General features: G+C 38.7%; 1 protein-coding gene and 1 long non-coding RNA gene across 2 annotated transcripts; both read right to left on the reverse strand.

Annotated features, from left to right (window-relative positions):
• Nucleotides 1-6830: 6830 nt before the first annotated feature.
• LOC112169073 lies at nt 6831-7358 on the reverse strand. The gene is made up of 2 exons (XR_002924532.2): nt 7287-7358; nt 6831-7044 (listed from the first exon to the last, which is right to left on the reverse strand). It is a non-coding gene; the product is annotated as an uncharacterized LOC112169073 (long non-coding RNA).
• Nucleotides 7359-10795: 3437 nt separating this feature from the next.
• LOC112169187 (GTP-binding nuclear protein Ran-B1-like) lies at nt 10796-12854 on the reverse strand. The gene is made up of 6 exons (XM_040507925.1): nt 12755-12854; nt 12574-12643; nt 11822-11914; nt 11669-11731; nt 11434-11482; nt 10796-10878 (listed from the first exon to the last, which is right to left on the reverse strand). The coding sequence occupies exons 1-5, from the start codon at nt 12755-12757 to the stop codon at nt 11478-11480; spliced, it is 234 nt and encodes a 77-aa protein (XP_040363859.1). The 5' UTR covers nt 12758-12854; the 3' UTR covers nt 10796-10878; nt 11434-11477.
• Nucleotides 12855-20855: the final 8001 nt, after the last annotated feature.

The following is a 20855-nucleotide window of genomic DNA, read 5'->3' on the forward strand; positions in this document are numbered from 1 at the left end:
CGATGTGGTTAGCCTCGTCGATGACAAGCCCGCGCACCCTTGTGCCTAGCGTTAGCCTCGCTAGCACAAGCAGCAGCCCTGTTAGCATAGCTAGAAGCCTTTACAGAAGTTTTCTGGCGACCTACCGACGGTTTCCGGCCAACAATTACCACCTCTGGCAACTTTTCCAGCCAAAATTTTCTTGTGACCTATTTCGAGGTCATTTTTACTAAAAGTTCCCATTTTTGAGTTTTTCTTCTTTTTCTCGGGGACTTGCAATCTCTCTTCTTCTACCCCTCTTTCTTCTTTCATGAGGAGACCTAAGTTGAACTGTGGGGGTTAGTGCTATGTCAAAGCTTGGAGCTTGTCAAGATCTCCTAACTTAGAGTTTTTTGAGAATATATGATGGACCACATACACATTATTATTTTGATCTAATCCAATACCTCTTAGAATCAAATTTCTTGAGAGCGATCACGCTTAGAAATTCCTAATTTCTTGAGAGCGACTATGCTCAGAAATTTATATTGTTTTCGTGCTCGCTTTTTCCTCTCCGAAAGTAACCATTTTTCTTATTCTCTTTCAAGATGAGTAACCTGAACAAATTGGACTTTGCTCGATTAGGAACAATTGGCTCTGAATATCATAAGTGAGTTTGTGATGTCCGCCAGCATCCCAAGGCTGAAGGAATCCTGGATATGATTCTTGAGCCTAGCGAGGACTTGCTAACTGTTGAGCAAGCTCAAGCTTTGGAAAAGCAAATATAGCAGCCTTGGAGGAAAATAAGGTGAAAGCCATCATCCTACTTGTCATATGGATGATTCTCTCTAGTACGAGTATATGAATGAAGAAGACCCCAGAAGGATGTGGGTCTCACTCGAAGAACACTTTGTTAACATCCTTGACTCCCTGCTTCCTGACCTAGAAGTGAGATGACATAATCTCCGCTTCTGTGATTTCAGGACAGTTCTTGACTAAAACTTAGAAGCACTTCATATTAAATCCTTGATGGAATTATGTGGAAAAGATATCACAGATGCAATGTTGAGTGAGAGGACTCTGTCTACCTTCCCCATCTCTGTTTTGATGGTTGCTAAGAACTATTTAATCGATGTTACCACAGGACGGATCACAAGGTTTTATGAGCTCATTGGAGCTATGAATGTTGCTGAAAAGCATGACAACATCCTTGTGAAGAACTATAATTCAAGGCCTGTGGGACTATAGCATATTTTAGAATCCAATTATAGTCGCGCCCCTAAGGGAGGGCGCCTTGAGAAAAACCCTAAATCTAGGGACATTTCTAGACATTCTGGTCCATATTTTCACTCTATTGAGGAACGTAACCGCCAAAATAGGCGAACACGAAACCGAAGAGGTTAACGTGGAAAGAGAGAGGGAGGCAACGACTTTGGTCATGTTGGTGGCGCCACCAAGACTAAGAGCCATCCAAATGACGCTTTCAAAGCGCCTCAATCAATGGAGTTTGAGCACACATATGTATGTTCTCGATGTGGAGCATCTGGTCATTTGGCACACATTTGTAGAACTCGTGAAGATATTGTCACCGCCTACAAAGCATATTGTGAAGCAAGAGAAGCTCATTATATGAAACAAGAAAATCAAGAAGGTGATCTAGAGTGAGGGGTTGAAGACTTCAAATCTGGCTGAGATCAGTGGATCGCCAATTCAGTTTAAGTCTTTATTTTTTCAAGAGATGTAATAAGCAATTGCCATATATTTTGTAGTAAATACTATTGGTTTAGTTTTTCTTCAATTAGGCTCATCCAAAGTGAGTGTGATGTCTAGGAAGATTTTGAGATAAGTGGTACTTAAGCGAGTTTTGCTCCATCGATATTTCTCTACTCACCTGGTCATATTTATTTTGGAGTTACCGAATGAAGTCAAACGACTACCATTGTTTTGCATTAGCTAATATTTGGATTAGATTCTCTTAATGGTTAAGAAACAATGATGTACTCCGTTGGTTTATGAATAAAATTTTGAGTTCTTTTCATTATGACTCAATTTTGATTCTGAGCATATTACTTTGTGACTATGATGGTTGGGCCATCAGAATTAGTTCAGGATATGGAATGGCCCAAATTCCGCTTGCCAAATGGCACTTGATTACCATCATAGAAACTCTTTACGCTCCTAGGGCTAATCGAACCCTATTGAGCCATTCGAGCCAACGGATTCCATGAAAATGTATGTAGAGAACAAAAATGAGTTCCTTCGCAATACCTGTATTGATAGCGAATAAAGGCGCATCTTAGAGAAAGATATGCGTTTCTCTAGTGGACTGCACGTTACCACTATTCGAGCTATTAAATCCAATAAAGTTATGAGAGAAGATCTCTTGAATTTAGATATATATTGGCTTTGTCACGACATGATAGGTCATCCTAGTCACGAGATGATGATCCATCTACTAAAGACTTCATACGGACATCCATTCTTTAGAGCGAAACGAAGCAAGAATCAAAGGTACGTTGATTCCTGGACTAAGTATGACCGCCGCCGCTGCCTCTGGCATCGCTGCCGTCCACCACCGGCCTAGGGCCTCCTTTTTCCTCCCCTAATAATGCTATGGTTGGTGTTTCCCATGGCCATGACGCCATGGAGGGTGTTTCCCATGGTCATGACGCCATGGTTGATAGTGTAGTCACCAATTTTGCTTCAAATAGTGTTACAGACACTCTGGCCCAACTAAAATCCTCATTGGTTGCTTCTAAGACCCCTTGCTAGTTCTATAAAGCCTATTCCTGATGGAAATTAGGACCAAGACCGTCCTATGCAAAGGATGCGAAAATACTCATTCTGTTCTGACAAAGAATCTGAGGGGATTTTGTGGATCAATTCAACCAACTTGCGGACGTTTAAATATTTCATGATGTTGGTTGACACGCAAACACGCTGGTCACGTGTTGTGCCATTGTCCACTTGTCATGCTGCTTATACTACACTTTTAGTACATATCATATGACAACGGGCTCACTCCTCGGATTATCTCATTCAATCAATTGGACTTGACAATGCTAGAGAGTTTACATCGAAGACTTTCGATGATTGTTGCATATCACTGGGACTGATGTTGGAGATCATATTCTCATGTACACACCCAAATAGTCTCGCAGAAACTACTACGATGATAGCCCGGACATTGGTAATGTGCACCAATCTCCCTATATCCTCTTGGGGTGATGCAATATCGCATGTAGCTATGCTAATTTTTCTACGACCCACCGCCACATAACCTATCTCTATGTTACAGCTAGTGACTGGGTACCAGTATCTCATACTTACGCATATTTAAGTGCGCCATTTATGTGCCTATTGTGACGTTACAGCACACTGTGATGGGTCCTCATAAATGAATGGACAATTACGTTGGATTTGAGACTCTAACAATCGTCGGCCACATAATACCCTCGCTAGGCAATCTCTTTATTGCATGTCTTGCGGATTGTCACTTTGTGAAACAGTCTTCCGGTCATTAGGGGGAGATAAGAACATAGATGTTCAGCAAAAACGACAGGAATTGTCGTGGTCTATCCCCACTATGTCTCATCTCGATCCCTGCTAAAGTGATGAGATCACACATATATGCTGCAAACATGCTTGCAAGGATGGACATCCCTACGAAAGGACGTAGCGCCACCCTACACGGAGGTGGGCATGACGCCAACGCCATAGAGAGTGACACTCTGGCCCTATCTAGGATGCTTGGGGGGCCCATGGGTTCGGAGGGTACTTTGGCACTACTCAATCCTTTGATCATCGACAATCAAAATCCGTCTCACGAGAACATTTTGGATTAAGGTTATCGTTGGGGGACACCTTAACGTCAAAATCTATTTACGAGAATATAGAGCTCTATGAAAATTACACTAGTGTACATGAGACGTGAGATAAAAACTCCATCATGATTGATGATGAATTTGCAGATTTCATAGCGCATGAGTTTGTTGAGTCCGATGATATCAAACCACGCTCCGTTGATGAATAATGAATGCTAATGTAGAGAAATTTGGCCTAAATAGAAAGAGGAAGGTTTATAGAGCCAGTGATGCTAATACTTCCTAACATAAAACATATTGACTAAGGGGTATTCATTAGAAAGCGTGATGAGAAAAGGAGATGGTAATCTTACCTTATGGCTCAAGGCTTCTCATAAAAAGCCCTGAAATCGACTACGATGAGACATATTATCCACTAATAGATGTCATAACACTCCACTATCTTGTCAGTTTGGTAGTTTCCGGATAAATGAACATGCAACTTATGAATGTGGTCACTACGTATCTCTATGGGGATCTAGATACGGAATATACATGAATGTTCATGGTGAACTTCATTTACCTAAGTCAAGTGGCTCTAGACTACAGAGCGCATTTGCGATAAGGTTAAAATGCTCACTAAGTGACTACTTGATTGGGAAGGGATATGTAAATGCCCGTTCGTTTTCATATCAAGTTCAGGATTCTATCGCGGTTCATGTTAGTGACATGATCTTCATTCGAAGCCTTTAAAGAGTTGATGGAAACCGCTGAACACTTGAAATCTAAGTTTGAGATGAAGGATCTTGGGAGAACATTATTTTGTCTCGGTTTGGAACTTGAGTACCGTGTTAATGGATGCTTAGGCATTTTGACAAGGTCCAGCCTACAAGCATGCCCGTGATCGTCTGTAGGCTTGATGCTAAAAAGGATCCTCTTCCGAAAGATGACGACGAAGATGTGCTAGAGGCAGAAGTGCCCTACATAAGTATAATAGGCACATTATTGTACTTAGCTCAATGCATAAGACCGGACATCTCATATGTAGTGAACTTGTTAGCTAGGTATAGCTTCGTGTTAGCATTGAAGCAACCCTCAAGTGCAAGAGGTACAAGTTATAGAATAGGGGATTAAGTAAGGATGTCGAACCCACGAGGATTGGTAAATCCTTTAATAGCTAGGGAAAACCTAAGGAAAAACTAGAAGAATATGCAAATGTACAATCACAAACAAAGGCTCACAAGTGAACCAAAGTTCATGGTGAGTATGTGCAAGATGGTGTGTAGAGATTTGATTTTGATTTTGAGGTTGGTTTCTATTCAAATTGAAACAATGAAGGCAAGTAATATAAACTAAGCTAAACTAGACAAGTTGTTATCAAATGGATAGGAGTTAGGGCATTAGGTTTCACCTTTTGCCTCCCTTGCAAGCATTAAAGCAATTGAATATGAATGATGAAATGCTAATTGTCCAACTACCCTCTTAGCATCTGGATAAGACTACTAAGGCTTAAACCCCTTTCATTTTATTAACTCTAACTGGATAAGTTTAGAGCTAACTACCTATAGACAAATTCAATTACCAGATAGGTCTCAATTCTTTGCTCCTAAATGCATAAAGCTTAGAGTTTAGGTAACCAAGGAAGCAAACCAATCCTATCTCTAGGTTATTTTAGCTCACTACCCTCACATGCACACATGGTGTGCTTTCATGCTCCCTTTTTCCCTAAAGGTAATCAATCTCTAGGAAAAACTTCATGTCATGGAAAACACATAACTCAAATTGATTAGGTCTAAGTAATGCATTCAACTATTGACTTAGCATGTGAGAATGACAACATGAATTTGCATCAATTTATAAACAAAAGCATCAATACAAGCAAGTTTGGCTAGGGCTTTCAACCCTAGCCCCAACTAGTTCACTACTCACACATAACTAGATACACAAGCTTCAACATTCTATTAAACATCAAATACATAAAGAGATAGAGAGTAAAGGGTGACTAGTGATGATGGCGGAAGAGGTGGTGGACATGGGTCTCCAAGAACATGATGTGGTAGTAGTCACCTCCTTCTCCTTGCTCCAAGCTCTTGATATTGGTAAGAATAGTGAAATTTGGAATCTCTAAGGTGAGTTGTGGTGTTGAGTGGTGGAGGAAATGGAGGTTGTAATGGTGGAAATGGAGGTTTTAGAGGTGGAGATGGTGGTGTCTTCTCTAGAGAGAAAAATAGATCTTGGATAGGATGGAGATGATTGAATGGAGTCAAGAATGCTGAATAATTGGTCTTTGGCCTCTTTTTGATCAGCTAGGTGTGTCATTTTTGGTCCCCAAGTGTGCAAGAGATGCTCTTACACCATTGTCCCCCAAATGGTCCAAAATTGGCAAGGTGATAAAAGGACAAGGTGTAGGGAGATATTTGAATTTCAAGTGATGGGAGATTCTCACCACCATGGTCCTCCTTTGCTGGAGAAAAGACCCTCCATGAGTGGCAGCTCGCCGGAAAAGTTTGCCGGAAAGTCGCCGGAAAAATCGCCCGAAAAGTCAATTTGCAATTTTCTTCCAATCTCTGTGTCTTCTTCCCCTAGCTTCAAATCTCCGCATTTCAAGCCTCAAATAGTCATTTTATTCTCAATGCAAGGTTTCCTATAAATAAAAGGAAATGGATTAAAAAGAGTAAAATAGCATGGAAGACAAATCAATTTTCATAATTATGGCACTACAAAAATAAATTGCAATGGCCACAGCGCAATGCCGTCGCAAAAGCCTCTTTTGCCGTCACAAAAGAGCATTGGCGACGGCTCTGTGACGGCAATTCTTCAGTAGCGGTTGGTGGCGTCGCCAATGGTATTTGCCACGGTAATTCGCCGTCGCAAGACTATTAGCGACGGCAAACGTTTGCCGTCGCAAGGATTTTGTGACTGCAAAATGCCGTCACAAATACCAATGGCGATGCCACCAACCGCTACTGAATTTTTTTGCCGTCACCAAAAGTCATTTGCTACGGAAAAAATGCCTAACTCAAAAATATTATCAAATGCATGCCGTTTTTTTTTTTAATGAATGAAAACTATACAAAAAGGAATGAAACTTATATAAAAGGAAATGTTACACTTTAATTTTCCTCATAAATGTTACAAAATGAATGAAGCTTCTACCAAAATTTACAAGATCGATAATTAAGCTTTACAAGTTAGTTATTTTCCTCTACTTCAAGATGAACTTTGCAGGGATCTTCCTCGATCTACTTCATGTACCAATTACTCTAGTGTTGTTGCAAGCCTCCTATAACAGAAAGTCAGAAATCTTCAAGCATTCATTAAAGAAAAAAAAAGCTGGAAAATTAATGGGAAATGTACACATGACATAGATATTGTTCATACCAGTACATACAATTAATATTTCACTTGAACTCTTAATTACTTTTTGACATTTTGAGTCAGCAAGTGTGCTAAATCCAGGTCTTTCTACGATTAAAGCTAGAGTAGTTGATTTGAAGAATGTTAAATCCATAGTTCCATACTTACCTCGAAACATGTCTGAATTTCCATTCATTATATATCATGAAGATCCCTTCCAATTAGTTCCTGAATAGGGGCTGCTGCGAGTAATCCTGAAGGAACACGAAAAATTATTCAATTCATGCATAAGTCTAAGTTACATGCACTGTAAATAGAATTTCAAGTTACATGCATAGGTCTCAAATGACAAATAGGACATGCTCATAACAGTATATGTGTATCTAAGTTGATGAAATAGTATATGTAGTCAATGTCACAAAGTATGCTGCCATAACATTTTCCTGCACTTGCAAAATTCACAGGTTATATTAGAACAGGAAACTTCGAATATACAAGTGCAACTATAGTACTAAAATATAGCAGTCTAGTCAAATAAAGGAGAGCTCAAAACAAAAATCAGTCTCCTTGATTTTCCTGCACCAACAAATCGCTAAACTGCTCAAGTTTCCAATAAAACACCAACTTCAATACACAGCTCCACTGGATTAAATAGAACGCAATAGAATTATAGGTTAACTAAAACCATTAGACTGAGCTTCCACCTTCAGTTTCGATGTGGACAAGAGAAGTATCCAACCATTGTATGATGATCAAATATTGCATATTCAACCATTGTAAGATGATCAAATACTTGCAAAAGTGGCCAACTAATGGCATCTAATGCCTATATTTGTGTTAAACTGCCTACATCTTCTAGCATTCATATGCAGCATGTCCTAACCTATGTAAAGGAATACTTAAGTCACAAAATAGTCTGCAACTCATTGGCTAATGTACAAAACACGAATCATAACTCCTAGCATGAAAAAGACAGCACAGCACAGAAATAAAAAGCAAGATCCATACCTGGAAAGTATGTAATTTTGTTTAATCTGGCTACCTGAAAAGACAACATCAAACTCTTAAAATATATTTAATACATACCAAGCTGAACCAAAACCATAGAAGTGAGACTGTTACACCCCGTATCCAATTACTTTTTTTTTTCTGAGTCTAAAGTAATTATTATATGTTTTACCATCTTTGATTTCAGTTTTTATCAATTAAGGGGTTGGTAGAAGTTGACTTTTTATGGGTTAACAATTTGAGAAATTTTCCTTCACGTAAGTTGTAGGGGATGTTAAACCGAGTCCGTGGACATGTGGTACACTTAAATCAGAGTTCATATGTGAAAGTTTTAGCTTAAAATGTGGAAGTTACTGTTCATGGCAATAAAAATATATATATGGAAAGTTGCCACTGTAGGTTTCCATTTTCGGAAACCCACAGTAACTCTCTCTCTCCTCTCCCCCGACTTTTCTTCCTTCCCTTTTCGGGTTCTTCTTCCTCCCTTCGATTCCACGTCTTCCGGCCACCAACCAGCCACCACAGGAGCGCCTCCCTCCTCTCTGCACCCTAGTGGCCTTAGATTGTGGCGATTTGGCCGAGGAACCTTGGATCGAAGCAAAGTTCTTCATAGCTGCAGTTTGGGGTTTTCGTCGGTTTCCGGCGATTCCGGCCGTCTCCGGCCACCAAACCGGCGTCGAAGGTGGGGTTTTCGTCAAGGATAATTTTTCCCCTAGTCTCAAGTCACGATTTGTAGTGTGGAGGGAAAATCGAGCAAAACCCGATCCTAGGGTTTTGAATTTTCTGGAAATTTTTCACCGGCCGAATTGGAGCTTTTCAAGGTAAAATTGGAATGTGTTGTAGTTGAGAAAATTGTTGGGTCTGTTGTGATGTTCCTGTTGCCGGAATTTGGTGGCTATCGGAGGTAGTGGATGGCGCGTGGTGGCGCGTAGAGCTGCGTTTTATTTACTGTTTTGGCTCCATAAATCCTTTAATGATTGTAGAATTTTATACATGAAGTTTGGTGGAAATTGGAGGAATTAAGAATTGAGCATGAATTGTTGTGAATTCGATCGCCGAATTTCTTTCGAATTCACTTTAGAATATATATATCGATGAATGAATATTATTAGAGAATTACGGATGGATTTGATGTGAATTAAGGAGTTGGATTTTGAAGGGGGACGTTCTGAATTTCAATTTCTAATTATCGTAAAGTTAATTTCCGTCCTGTAAATATATTTTTACGAGTGCTATTCGTACAGGACGAGAGGAGTCTTTGTATGAGGAAAATACCGAGCGACGTCAGGATTGACACTTTTATTTTCAAAGAATGATGCATGCATTTATTTATTTGTTTCTGAGATGATAATTTGTTTATCGTATTACTTTCTCGAGCATATGGTTATTTTCGGAAATGGTTTTGGATATTTGATTATTTGAAGATTTTATGGCGTGCGGGGTCACGTCATTGGAATATGTTTATTTTCTCTTATTTATTTTTGAATTTGAGTTTATCTTGGCGTGTGGGACACATCATGGGAATTTTTTTGCGAGATCAGTTGGGGAAGCCTTATGTATTTATGATTCTACTGTGGTTTTCGGATTTTCTTTTGCCATATTTGGGTGACTTATCATTGCTAGCTTTGATCTTCCGCCTTTGTGGCGAGGTGATGGGATCACCGAAGCCCTCCACCTTTGTGGCGCTGGTTACTGTCTCTGTGACAGTAATTCTGAAGCCCAGTATCCTATCGCTAAACTTAGTGGTGTAAGGGTATATTACGGGAGTAATGGGAGTACTTTTGCCTGGGAGGCTATCACCTGAGCCTGGGAGGCTCACTTGTATGGCTATCGTCTTCCCCTACTCACTTTACTATTTTTGACTAGCGGGGCTAGTTCGATTTCCCTTTAACCAGCGGGGCTGGTCCTATTTTCTTGAGTATCGGAGTTTCAATCTTTTCATTTAGTTTGTGACTAGCGGGGCTAGTCGGTTTTTCTAGTACAGAACTTCTCTTGGTTTGTTTTCCTTAAACATTGCATGCATCGGGAGTTTATAGAGAAATAAATGGGGAAAGTATTAAATTCCTTTTTTTTAAAATTGTTTGTTTTTGTCCACTCACGCTAACGTGTTTTCAGTACTTTTCCCCTGGGCCCTTCGGTTTCAAATGCCCAGTTTACATAATTGCTGCTCGGCGTTCAGGAGTGAGCCATAGTGACCGCATTCGCTTCCGTCATCACATTTCGTAGGTTACCTGTTTAACCTATTGTACTCTATGTTAATTTACGTTCCTAGAATTGCTCTGATTACTATGGGATTCATGACCCAGACTTGTAATGAATTATATTTGAGGTCTACGACCTAACTTTGTGAATTGTGGTATCTTAAATCTTGGAGTTTCTTAGACTTGAAGTATTTGATATACTATTATTATTTTTGAGTTTGAGTTGGTTGAATTATGGGAGCAGGGTGGCTCCAGGAGTATGTGGTTGGATTTTTTTTGGAAGTGAAATTTGTTTTCCACAGGTTTTTGGGTTGTCCATTTTTAAGTGAGTTTATGCCGAAATTTTTGGTAAACCTTCTTTAAAAGTGGGTCCCGCAGGGCCACTTTGGATTTCAGGGTGGAATCCGGGGCGAGCCTTGTCAGAGACAGGGAGCCAAGATAACTAGCACTCTATAAAAAGTATAGTGAAACAAACCAACCAATTCATATGAACAGGTGGGGTGATCAACTCTTCACTCATTGCAGCAGTGCTAAATCAACTGACACTTCTCCTTGAAGATCACATCAGAAACAATTTCATTATTAGAAATATGTCGTGGCTAAAAACGTTTATTATCAGGGGCTATCAAGAACACCCTAAAAATGCATTGCTGCTTGCATAAAGAAATCCTGTTCTCATTCTCGCCTAACTCAATACCTAGAAAACATACTCTAGAGGTAGTTCTCTAGTTTTATTGACATAAGGAAATAGAATGAGATGCCTGCTAGATTGCTACTAGGTACAAGTACTGAAAACTATTAAGTTCTGTTGAATCAGATGCAATGGTTGTAATTGCAATTCAATTTTGCACCAATTACTAAATATAAACCCAAATAAGTTTTATATACTAAACAACAGAGCAATGAACAAATACTAAAAAGAACATATAAATATATTAGACTATAAAAAAAAAAAAAAGAAGACTCACCATGTGCTCCCAAATTACTACTACATCATTCGGAAATATCTATTTAACACACACATATATATTTAGCTGTGTGGAAGCTATTCAATAAACCCAAATTAGCAACTGGAAAGAACACCAGTTAAGGTCAAGATCACTTACCGGAAATGTAGGCTAAGCACCCCCTCGAATCCCCACCAACCTTCTCAGCCTAAGACAATTATATGAATTCCATGAGTACTTACCTCCCAGAATTCATCACTAGAATACCCAAATTTGGATTTCGTTGAAAGACCTTAAAATGATGGCAATTCCATAAATCCAAACCTAGAATTACTCGAATGCGTCTAAAAATACACAATGAAGACTTACTAAGGGGATTACAGCACGAATTTACCTTGGGCATCCAAGCTTGAAGTTCCTCTTCTTTCCCCCAATTTGCTGAATCTACCTTCTGTATCTATCAAAACCCCACACTGAAATCAGAAAAACACGACCCCAGCAAACCCTCCTACCTAGTAGCTAAATACCAAAAATCCCTTAAACAAACCTTTTTTTTTTCCAGTTGTTACAGGAACATCAGCTCTTCTTTTGTTCTTCTCAAATTCACCAGTAAGATGTCTCTTCACAAAGGTTGTTTTCCCTGTATTGACGGATATCTTTAGTTCAGAAAGACCCACCAGCAAAACTTAAAATATATGATACAAGTAAACAAGATATAAAATGAATTTAGAGCAAATGGCAAAAGTCAAAAGAAAAGGAAATACAAACAGCGGCAGCAAAACCCAAATAACAATAACATAATATCATTATTACAAATTTATAAAACTTGGGAGAATTGGACATTAGACAGATGCATGATTTGTTCAAACTGAACTCATCAATGGACAAAGGTTTCAATCTTACCTTTCAATATATATATAAAGGTAGCAAAGTTCTAGAGTCCTTAGCATCAATTTCATATATACAAGTCCCACCAATTAAATCATAAAAAAGAATCTACTTGTTTTAAAGTTCATTTTCATTGCTTCTGTTATAGTCATCAAACAACACTAAACACCCCTTCACTCAAGTATATGAAGCTCAAATCTGCCTCCCAAATGCTCAAATCAAAGGCATCAATTTATCAACAAAAAAAAAACACTTTAATAGTGTTTCTCTAACAGATATTCAAAAACAAAGCTCTATTTGTCTCATTTCAGCTCACAAAACAACCAATTCACCAAGCAAAGCAAAATGAAAAAATTTCACCGATAACAAACAGATCACGAACGAAACTAAATCCAGAGTAAAGAGACGAACCTGTTCCACCATCACCAACGATTACGAGCTTGAAGCTCGGGTACTCCACGGTCTGCTGATTCGGCAAAGCCTACAAATGCAACAAAAAATTATCAAAAAAAATCAATAAAAAAATCTGTTTTTTTAGCTACCAAACGAAGATCAAAATCGGCGAAGAAAAAAAAAAAAACCTGAGACTTACCATTTGAGTTTTTGAGGTCAAAAAGCAGTAGTGCGAGTGGCGCTGAGAACTGAAAATGAAAGAGGGAACGATGCGAGATTTGTCAAGGGTTTATATAGCAGGAGCGTTTCAACAGAGGCAGTAGAGGGAGCAGAGGCGGAGGAAGAGCTGGCCGGTGTAGAGAAGAGGGAAGGTGGGGGCGATCCGAACCGGCTGCTGGCTTTCATCGGAGAAGATACAGGAGGAGAGAGAAAACCATGGGTATCCAGACGGCGTGTTCTGTCGAGGAAGGAGGTTACACAGGATTTGGGTTAGTGGTAAGTGGTGGAGACCAGTTGTGTTGCAGGGTTTCATTTTCGATCTGGTTTGTGGATCTGTGGTTAGATCCAATCGGATTGCGGCTCAAATCCATTGGAGATTGGGGTTTCAGATCTTGCAGCAGGCGATCCCTTGATGGTGGGTTGGAGGAGGGTGGCGGTGGGTGTCCCGGATCTGGTATTGATCTTCATGGATTGGGGGGTCATGTTTTGGGGTTGGGAAGGAATCAGAGAGAAAGAGAAAGAGGCAACGCTACAAATGGGGAAACTGATAGAGAGAGAGTGAGAGTTAAATGTGAGAGGAATGAATCATACGACGGAAGACATTCGCAGTAGCAAAACCAAGTGATTTTAGCGACGGCATCATTTTGCTGACGCAAACCTATTATACTTTTGCGACTACATGCTTTGCCGTAGAAAATATAGGAGCTTTGGCGACGGCAATTGAGTACCGACGCTAACCATGTGTAGCATATATGCTACGGCTCTCCTTTGCTGTCGCAAACTAATTTTTATTTTTGCAACACCTTGTTTCCCATAGCAAATCTATGACCAATAGCGACGGCATTTTTGTGTCGACGCTAACTGCGGTGGCCATTGCAATTATTTTTTGTAGTGTGGGGCACAATTGCATATATAAGTAATTTGTGATTCAACACTTTGTGCCAACGCGACGCCATTGGATTTGTATAAAAGATATCTTTTGATACTTGAGATATACGATTGATATGGGCTTATTCTATTCCTACAGAGAGATGATGGATTTGGACCCATCACACAGAAGGAATGCCGCAAACACTGGCCTGCGTCCTCTATCCCCATCCCAAATCAACATTAGTGTTTTTGAAGGTTTTGTTGATGTTAGGTATCTATCTGACCCACACAAAGGTTTTGCTAATGTTAGGTATCTCTCTGGTTAAGTGCTTACCATGGGTAAGACCGTGATAGCTTGGAGGTCAACAGAACAGACCCTTGTCGCTATATCTTCTAACCATGCAGAGATTATTGCTTTTCAAGAAGTAGTTCGTGAATGTATATGAATTGGATCCATAATTACGCATGTTTGAAGTAATTGTGGTATGAAGTCTACCGCAAGATGAGCCTACGAGCATTTATGAGGATAATGTTGCTTGCTTTGAACAAAAGAAGCAAGGCTACATCAAAGGCGACAACACCAAGCATAATCAATAATAACAGACTCTCCTCAAGATTAGAGTGAACTAGGTTCGATCTGAGGACAATGTGGCAGACTTGTTCACTAAGTTATTGCCCAATTCCACTTTCGAGAAACATCCCATGACCGTAGTCATTAGGAGGAGATGCAGACATCAGGGGGAGATGTCTATATGTATGGTCTCAAAACGTGAAGGGTCTGTTGTACTCTTTTTCTCATTCGACCAAGGTTATTTTTGTCCCACTAGGTTTTTGTTAATTGGCAAGGTTTTTGACTAGGCAATGAGATGAGCACCACATTTGGGTGACATAAGGAGGAGAACGTGTTCAAGTATATCTGAATTATATGTCTGGCTCAAACTCTAGTTACTTGTCTAAGTTGTAATAGGGTTAATCTTAGAGATATTCTCAGAGATATCTTCGTAGATATTCATTCATTCACTACACCAAAAATCTTATCAGACAACGGCAGAAAACCGATGTGGGATTTGGAGTCCCACTGTTGTAGAGTGAGCCGTTGTCTGATGAAAAATCAGACAACGGTGGAACACGGTTGTGTGATAAACACACAGACAACAGGTATGTGTTATAACTGTTGTGTGATAGCTCGACAGATGGCTCGGCAGATGCCAAGCGCAGCTGCGCAGCAATTGAGGCGCTATCTTCAGACAACAGTGCCAGTTTTAAACTGTTGTTTGTTAAAGGTATCAGACAACCGTTTTTTATTTTGTCTGTTGTCTGATTGATCTTCACACTTCAGTTCTTGGACTATATCTGTTGTGTGATTAACTTTAGGACAACAGAGTTCAATTGGTTCTGTTGTGTGATTAACTTTTAGGACAACAGAGTTCAATTAATTCTGTTGTCTGAGTATAAATTAAAAGACACTGATTTATTAAAAACTGATGTGTGATATGAATGATTGCATTTGCTACATTATAAAACTGTTGTACGATCATTTTCATTTGCTAAATTTTGTGCAAATATAGCTCCATTTTACCTAATGAATAGTGATCAATTGGAAAGAAAACACATTGCAAGCCTTCAAATGAGTAATCCAATCAATTCCATATGCCAAAAATGTTAAAATGGAGCATTTCCCAATCATTCAACATCTCGTTTTACATTCTAATACATATATGCCCTATCTACTTGAACATCAAAGGCCGATACACATTGTTCCAAAGCATTATGTCTTCTAATGTTGCCTGCAAATATATAGGAAGAGTAGTTTTTAGTGACAAATCAATTTATCCTGGAGTTAACAATAGCCAATCATTACCAATAAGATTGCATCACATCACTATCGAAATACAATGCCATGCCATGTCACTTTTACTTCAGAACATATGAAAAAGAGTTCCAAACTGAAAAAGACTAACAGAAGGAAGACTAACAGAAGGAAATAAACAAAAAGGAAGTGAAAGCACTTCATATTTGAATTTAAAACACTGCTCCATTTCAAAGTTCCAGTACCTTTCTACATTTGCAAATATACATAGTTGAGTTTTCAAAAGAGCATAATTACAAGATCTTACAAGAAGAAGCCAGACCCAAAGGTATACAAGATGATTACTTAAAAAAAAAACAAAAAGGAAGAGTGACAAAATCTCAGTCTGTACACAATACAAACTAGCACCATACTCTGGTCACATGGTACCAACATCGAGTTCCTTTTGAAACATAAGCAATAGAGCAAAACACAATTGAAGCTCAAGTAATTGTCCTCGACACCTAATAGAGAACAAAGTACATAAAATAGCAAAGCAAAAGCTCAGAAAGAAAGATATCTGAATTCAAACCAATTCCAAACTCATGATATCAAACACCCCACCTAACCACAGTTTACAAATCAAAAGCTTTACCAGACGTCAAAGATCCCAAAGTAAAACCAACAACGATAAAAGATAAATAGAAGTAATATTTCTAGGTACGAAATCACTCATTGATCGACACCAACATCTCAATTTAACATAGAAATCAGCCAAGGAAAAATCATAAATAAAACATAACGCAAGAAAGAACAGTCACTCACCTCAGTTCTTAAGCAGACCCAAAACAAGAACAGCCAAAAAAGGAAAACCCAAAAGGCTCAAAGTTTTGAATAGCAGAAAAAAGAATAACAAAGGCTGAAACAACCTCTCCTAAATCTCCTCCTTCCATCCACAGTTTGCTTTTCGAATCATAGAGCAGAACGGAAACAACCAACCCAACTCAAAGCAAAACCCCTTCACTAAGAGATCGTATTCTCAATTCTTCATCTTTGCTTCCAAAAATCAACAGAAACCTTCTAGCTTCTCTCCCCTCAAATCCAGAGATACCCAAATGGTTGCCTTCGACAAAAACCCAAACTCTCCAACTCTCTCTTCCCTTCCTTTCCCGTCTTTTTCTTCGTCCCCATCCTCTCTTCTTCTTTATTTTTCCTTTCTTTTTTTCTCTTTTTTTCTTTCTCCTGTCCCCTTCCCCTCCTTATTTAGTCAGCCCCCAGCTCTTCTAATCTTCCCACAATGAAAAGAGAACAATATAACAATAAGACTAAAATAAAACAATTAACTAACAGATCATATATTATATTTATATAATATATATGGAAAAATAACACAATGGAAAGAAAAAAGAGTAAGAAATAAAGAACGACAGAAAAGACCTAACCATCAGCTTACTGTAACTTAATTTTCATTTGGATCATATAAGATCTATGATGATATAAGATGTGCAACCAATACACAATTAAACTAAAAACATAACAATCATTATTAACTTAACTTGGAACAGAAAGTCATAAAATTGCACTCATTATTGTATAATTTTCATTCGCATGATTCATATATTTACTATTTCAGTCAACTAAAAAAAATTCAGTTGGAAGCAAAACAGATATACATGTCACAATGCAAGCAAAACCGATGCCAAAATATCTATGTTTTACAAAACGCAACCAGACTATCAATTAGAGAGCAGACATTAAAATTTCATTTAGGTCAAAACCAAATTTCAATACTAATAAATAAAAACATAGCCTGAAACTTCCAAAGTTCCAATCTAATCCCTCCTCAAGCGATATAGACGAATCCAAAAAAAGGTATGAAACTGTAAAAGAGACACCTTCATGTTCTTCTTTTGGTTTATCATTTTCAAAACCCAGTAACGATTATGATGAATAGAAATGTGGGTTTTGACATAAATAATTAGACAAACAAAAATGAGGTGCTCGGAGCAATCAGGAAGGAACTCACCAAATACGAACCGTATATATCCTCTGCTTCAATCACCCAGCCTTGGGCAACAACTGACAAAGAATAAATGAAACAAATTAGAAATCATGGTAGAACAATCCAAAACAAACCCAGACCCAGGTCCCTAATCTTTCCTCCTCGAAATCTTACATCAAATCTAGAATACAACTAAACAAAAGACCAAACAGCGAAAGATTAAGGAGCTTATTTTTTCGCAGATTAGAGGTTGATGTTTAGCAAGTGCAGGATTGAGGAAAAAGAAGGGAAAAGAGAGGTGAATTTCATGACTAAATAGATTACTCTTATTAAAAATTGTAAACATCAATTCTGTCCCCCCTAGCAGCCTACCTAATATATAATCCCTTCATCCTCACATCACAGCCCACAATCCAAAACATCCAGAACCACCCTATCTTTTGTTACCGAGGACTAGGAGCCTAGGAGGAGGAAAAGGATCACCAACACACACACACACACAAATATATATATATATATATATATATATATATATATTTATCATCTATTCTTCATAATAGCTTAACTGATAACTCATCAACAATCTATCCACTGTGAAAACCTTAAACAAGAAAGAAATTATGCAACGCCAATTCCACAAACCTAATAGGCAAATCAAGAGGAGACATCAATACAGAAATTAAGAAAATCATTAGACATATTTGAGCTATACTTACATATGGAGGCAATTGTTTTCTTCGTGATAATACACAGAGAAGAGAGACCCGGGCGGGGGGTTGTCTCCAGGGAGCGGAGAAAAAGGAAATTGTTTCTGCAAAGTACTAGTTTGTTGGGTAAATTAAGACTCCACGGATAATCTAAGCTAACTAAAAGCCTAAAACATCAGTACAAGTATCAACACGCTCAAAAGTCATGAAAAAAATCAACACACTCAAAACACTATATAAATGATTTAGAAAGCATACACAAGTATCAACACACTCAAACAGTCACCCATACACAAACACTTACACTACTCACTACCTCACTCACACAAACACAATAGCAAGAGATTCAAAAGAGAAGAATAGAAGAGAATGACTACCTTGAGAGTTTCTGGTATGGTTTTCCAGTGTGTGTTTGAAGGAAGCCTCTCAATGAGGGACATGGAAATTGAGCGCAGGCCATACCATAAGAACTACAAATATGCATTGCACAAGTCGAAAGGGGGTACTTGCTCCAATGCTTGCACTCAACAGAGAAACATTTCCTTCCCCAAGAAACAATCACGGACAGATGCCTCCATATGCATGTCAGCACGAACTTCCAAAGTGTCTTTTCAGCATTCTCTTCTCATCAGTGACGCATCAATGTCCTTCACAACAGACAGAGAAAGTGCAAATGGGGCACAAATTAGGCACACAGAAAGCATAAAATAGGTACCCATTTAGCATATAATCGGGACTCTGCAAATGCTTACATTTTAAACTATTGGTTCTATTGTTACAGCTCATGAAGTAACTAATACGAAAATTGAACAAATACACCTGTGCATTTCATTGCACAAAGAAAGAACCGATAGCTTCCCAGAATAAGATACAACCATCAAAAGACCCTTGCCCAGCATTTACAATCAAAATTAATTTTACTCAATATAATACAATTTAGTTAATTCATGAAACAAAATGGTGAAACTTGTCGAATTGAACTACACACCTGGCAGTTTCGAGTTCGGAATCTGTCATTCCACGGTAGGATGGCAATGCCAAACACAGGCTGCTGATCATATAGACTGTACCATCCCCCAACTTCACCAATTATCACCAATTCTATCGATTTCTCCTGAAATGTCAAAAATCACATATCAGGTCATCTATGTTTCTAATTCCACCAAAATCAGAACCAAAATGAGAAGAGATTGACCTAGTGCTGAAAACAAAAGGGGTGTGTGTTTGTGTGTGTGTGTGTGTGTGTGTGTGTGTGTGAGAGAGAGAGAGAGAGAGAGCGGACCTTAACGAAAACGATGTGGTCGGAGTTGGGGAAGTGAATGTGACCGTAGAGGACCTGGACAATGACGGTGCCTCATAGGAGGCACTTGGAGAGGTAGTGAGAGCTGCTGGAGGTGGATGACGACGATGATCTGAACCATTCCAACTTTTGGAACTTGAATCAAAACTCCATTCAGAAACCACTTATGAAACCCCAAGCTGAAAGAGAAATTGATGTGAAAGATCGAAAATCAAGAAAGCTTTATCTTTTCCTCACCAAAAGTAGTTCAATTGAAGAGAGGAATGAAGAGCTTCTCTTCCCGATCTGGAAAACGAAAAAAAACCCTAAAATCAAAATCAGAAAATCCAAACATGGTAGAATGGGGCGAAGAGACCAAATCTAGAGAATGAGAAAAGGGAATTACCTTCGTGGTGATGTTGCTTAGAATCAAAACTTCGAGCTTCTTCCTTTTTGGTTTGCAGGTCAGGGGAGATGAGAGTGGAAATGGGTTGGCTTTTGAGAGATAGACACGAACAAGAAGAGGGATCGAAATCATAACCGATGAGTGCAGTGAGGGATGATTGCAGTCAAGCCGTAATCGAGATGTGTTTTCATGAACAGGTGGTGTTTTGATGAGAGACCCATGGTATTGTGATGAGAGATTGATGGTTTTTTGATGATGTTGAGAATAGAGCTGCTCGACGAGTTGAGGAAACGACTGTTTTGACAAAGTGTGGACGGGGAGACAGCAAATTGCCAAATTCGATAGACCTAGCTAATTAAGTTGTCAATGGCGGGCTTTTAATTTTTTGCTTTATGAATCAGACAACATAAAGACGAAGTTTTGTTGTCTGATTGTGAACAAATTAAACTTCAGCTCAGGTTCCAAAGAGGGAAAAGTTCCTGCTATAATATGCAACCAAAGTAACATGCTAGGCAATGCTCATTTACACAACGGAAACAACTCATTTGGTTGTGGGATCATCAATCTGGTGCTATATTTCAATCAAAACTTGGAGGTTTTTGAGGGGCTTGAGTGCCATTTTGGGCCAAATAAAGGCACATCCAAATATTTCCCACTTTATCACACAACAGAAAGTAAAAAACCGTTGTATCATGTTTTGCATGTTACTCTCATACAACAGATATAACTATACTGTTGTACTATGCAGTACCAATTTGGAGCCAAATTTGAGTCGATCTAGGAAGGAAATCTGCCGCAATTTTTTTTATGATTCACACAACAGATTATTCTTTTAACCGTTGTGCAATGACCTTCTAAAAAAAACTTCAGAATTTTAACCACCTTATACAACGGAAGTTCAGTAAACATGTTGTGTGATTCACTTTTCTTCATCACACAACACTTTTTTTTTTTTCGTTGTGCAAAAAATGTTGTCTGTTAACGTTTTTGGTGTAGTGATTGTACGATTATGTTTCTATGTACATCTA

Source organism: Rosa chinensis, chromosome 6 (assembly GCF_002994745.2).
Source record: "Rosa chinensis cultivar Old Blush chromosome 6, RchiOBHm-V2, whole genome shotgun sequence".
In the NCBI taxonomy this organism is placed as follows: domain Eukaryota; kingdom Viridiplantae; phylum Streptophyta; class Magnoliopsida; order Rosales; family Rosaceae; genus Rosa; species Rosa chinensis.

What these genes read in the sequence shown, in the direction of transcription:
- LOC112169187 (XM_040507925.1), bottom strand. An exon ending in CGTTGGTGATGGTGGAACAG is followed by an intron (nt 11,915 to 12,573) that starts GTTCGTCTCTTT and finishes CCGTCAATACAG; the next exon opens with GGAAAACAACCTTTGTGAAG. An exon ending in AACAACTGGAAAAAAAAAAG is followed by an intron (nt 11,732 to 11,821) that starts GTTTGTTTAAGG and finishes GGGTTTTGATAG; the next exon opens with ATACAGAAGGTAGATTCAGC.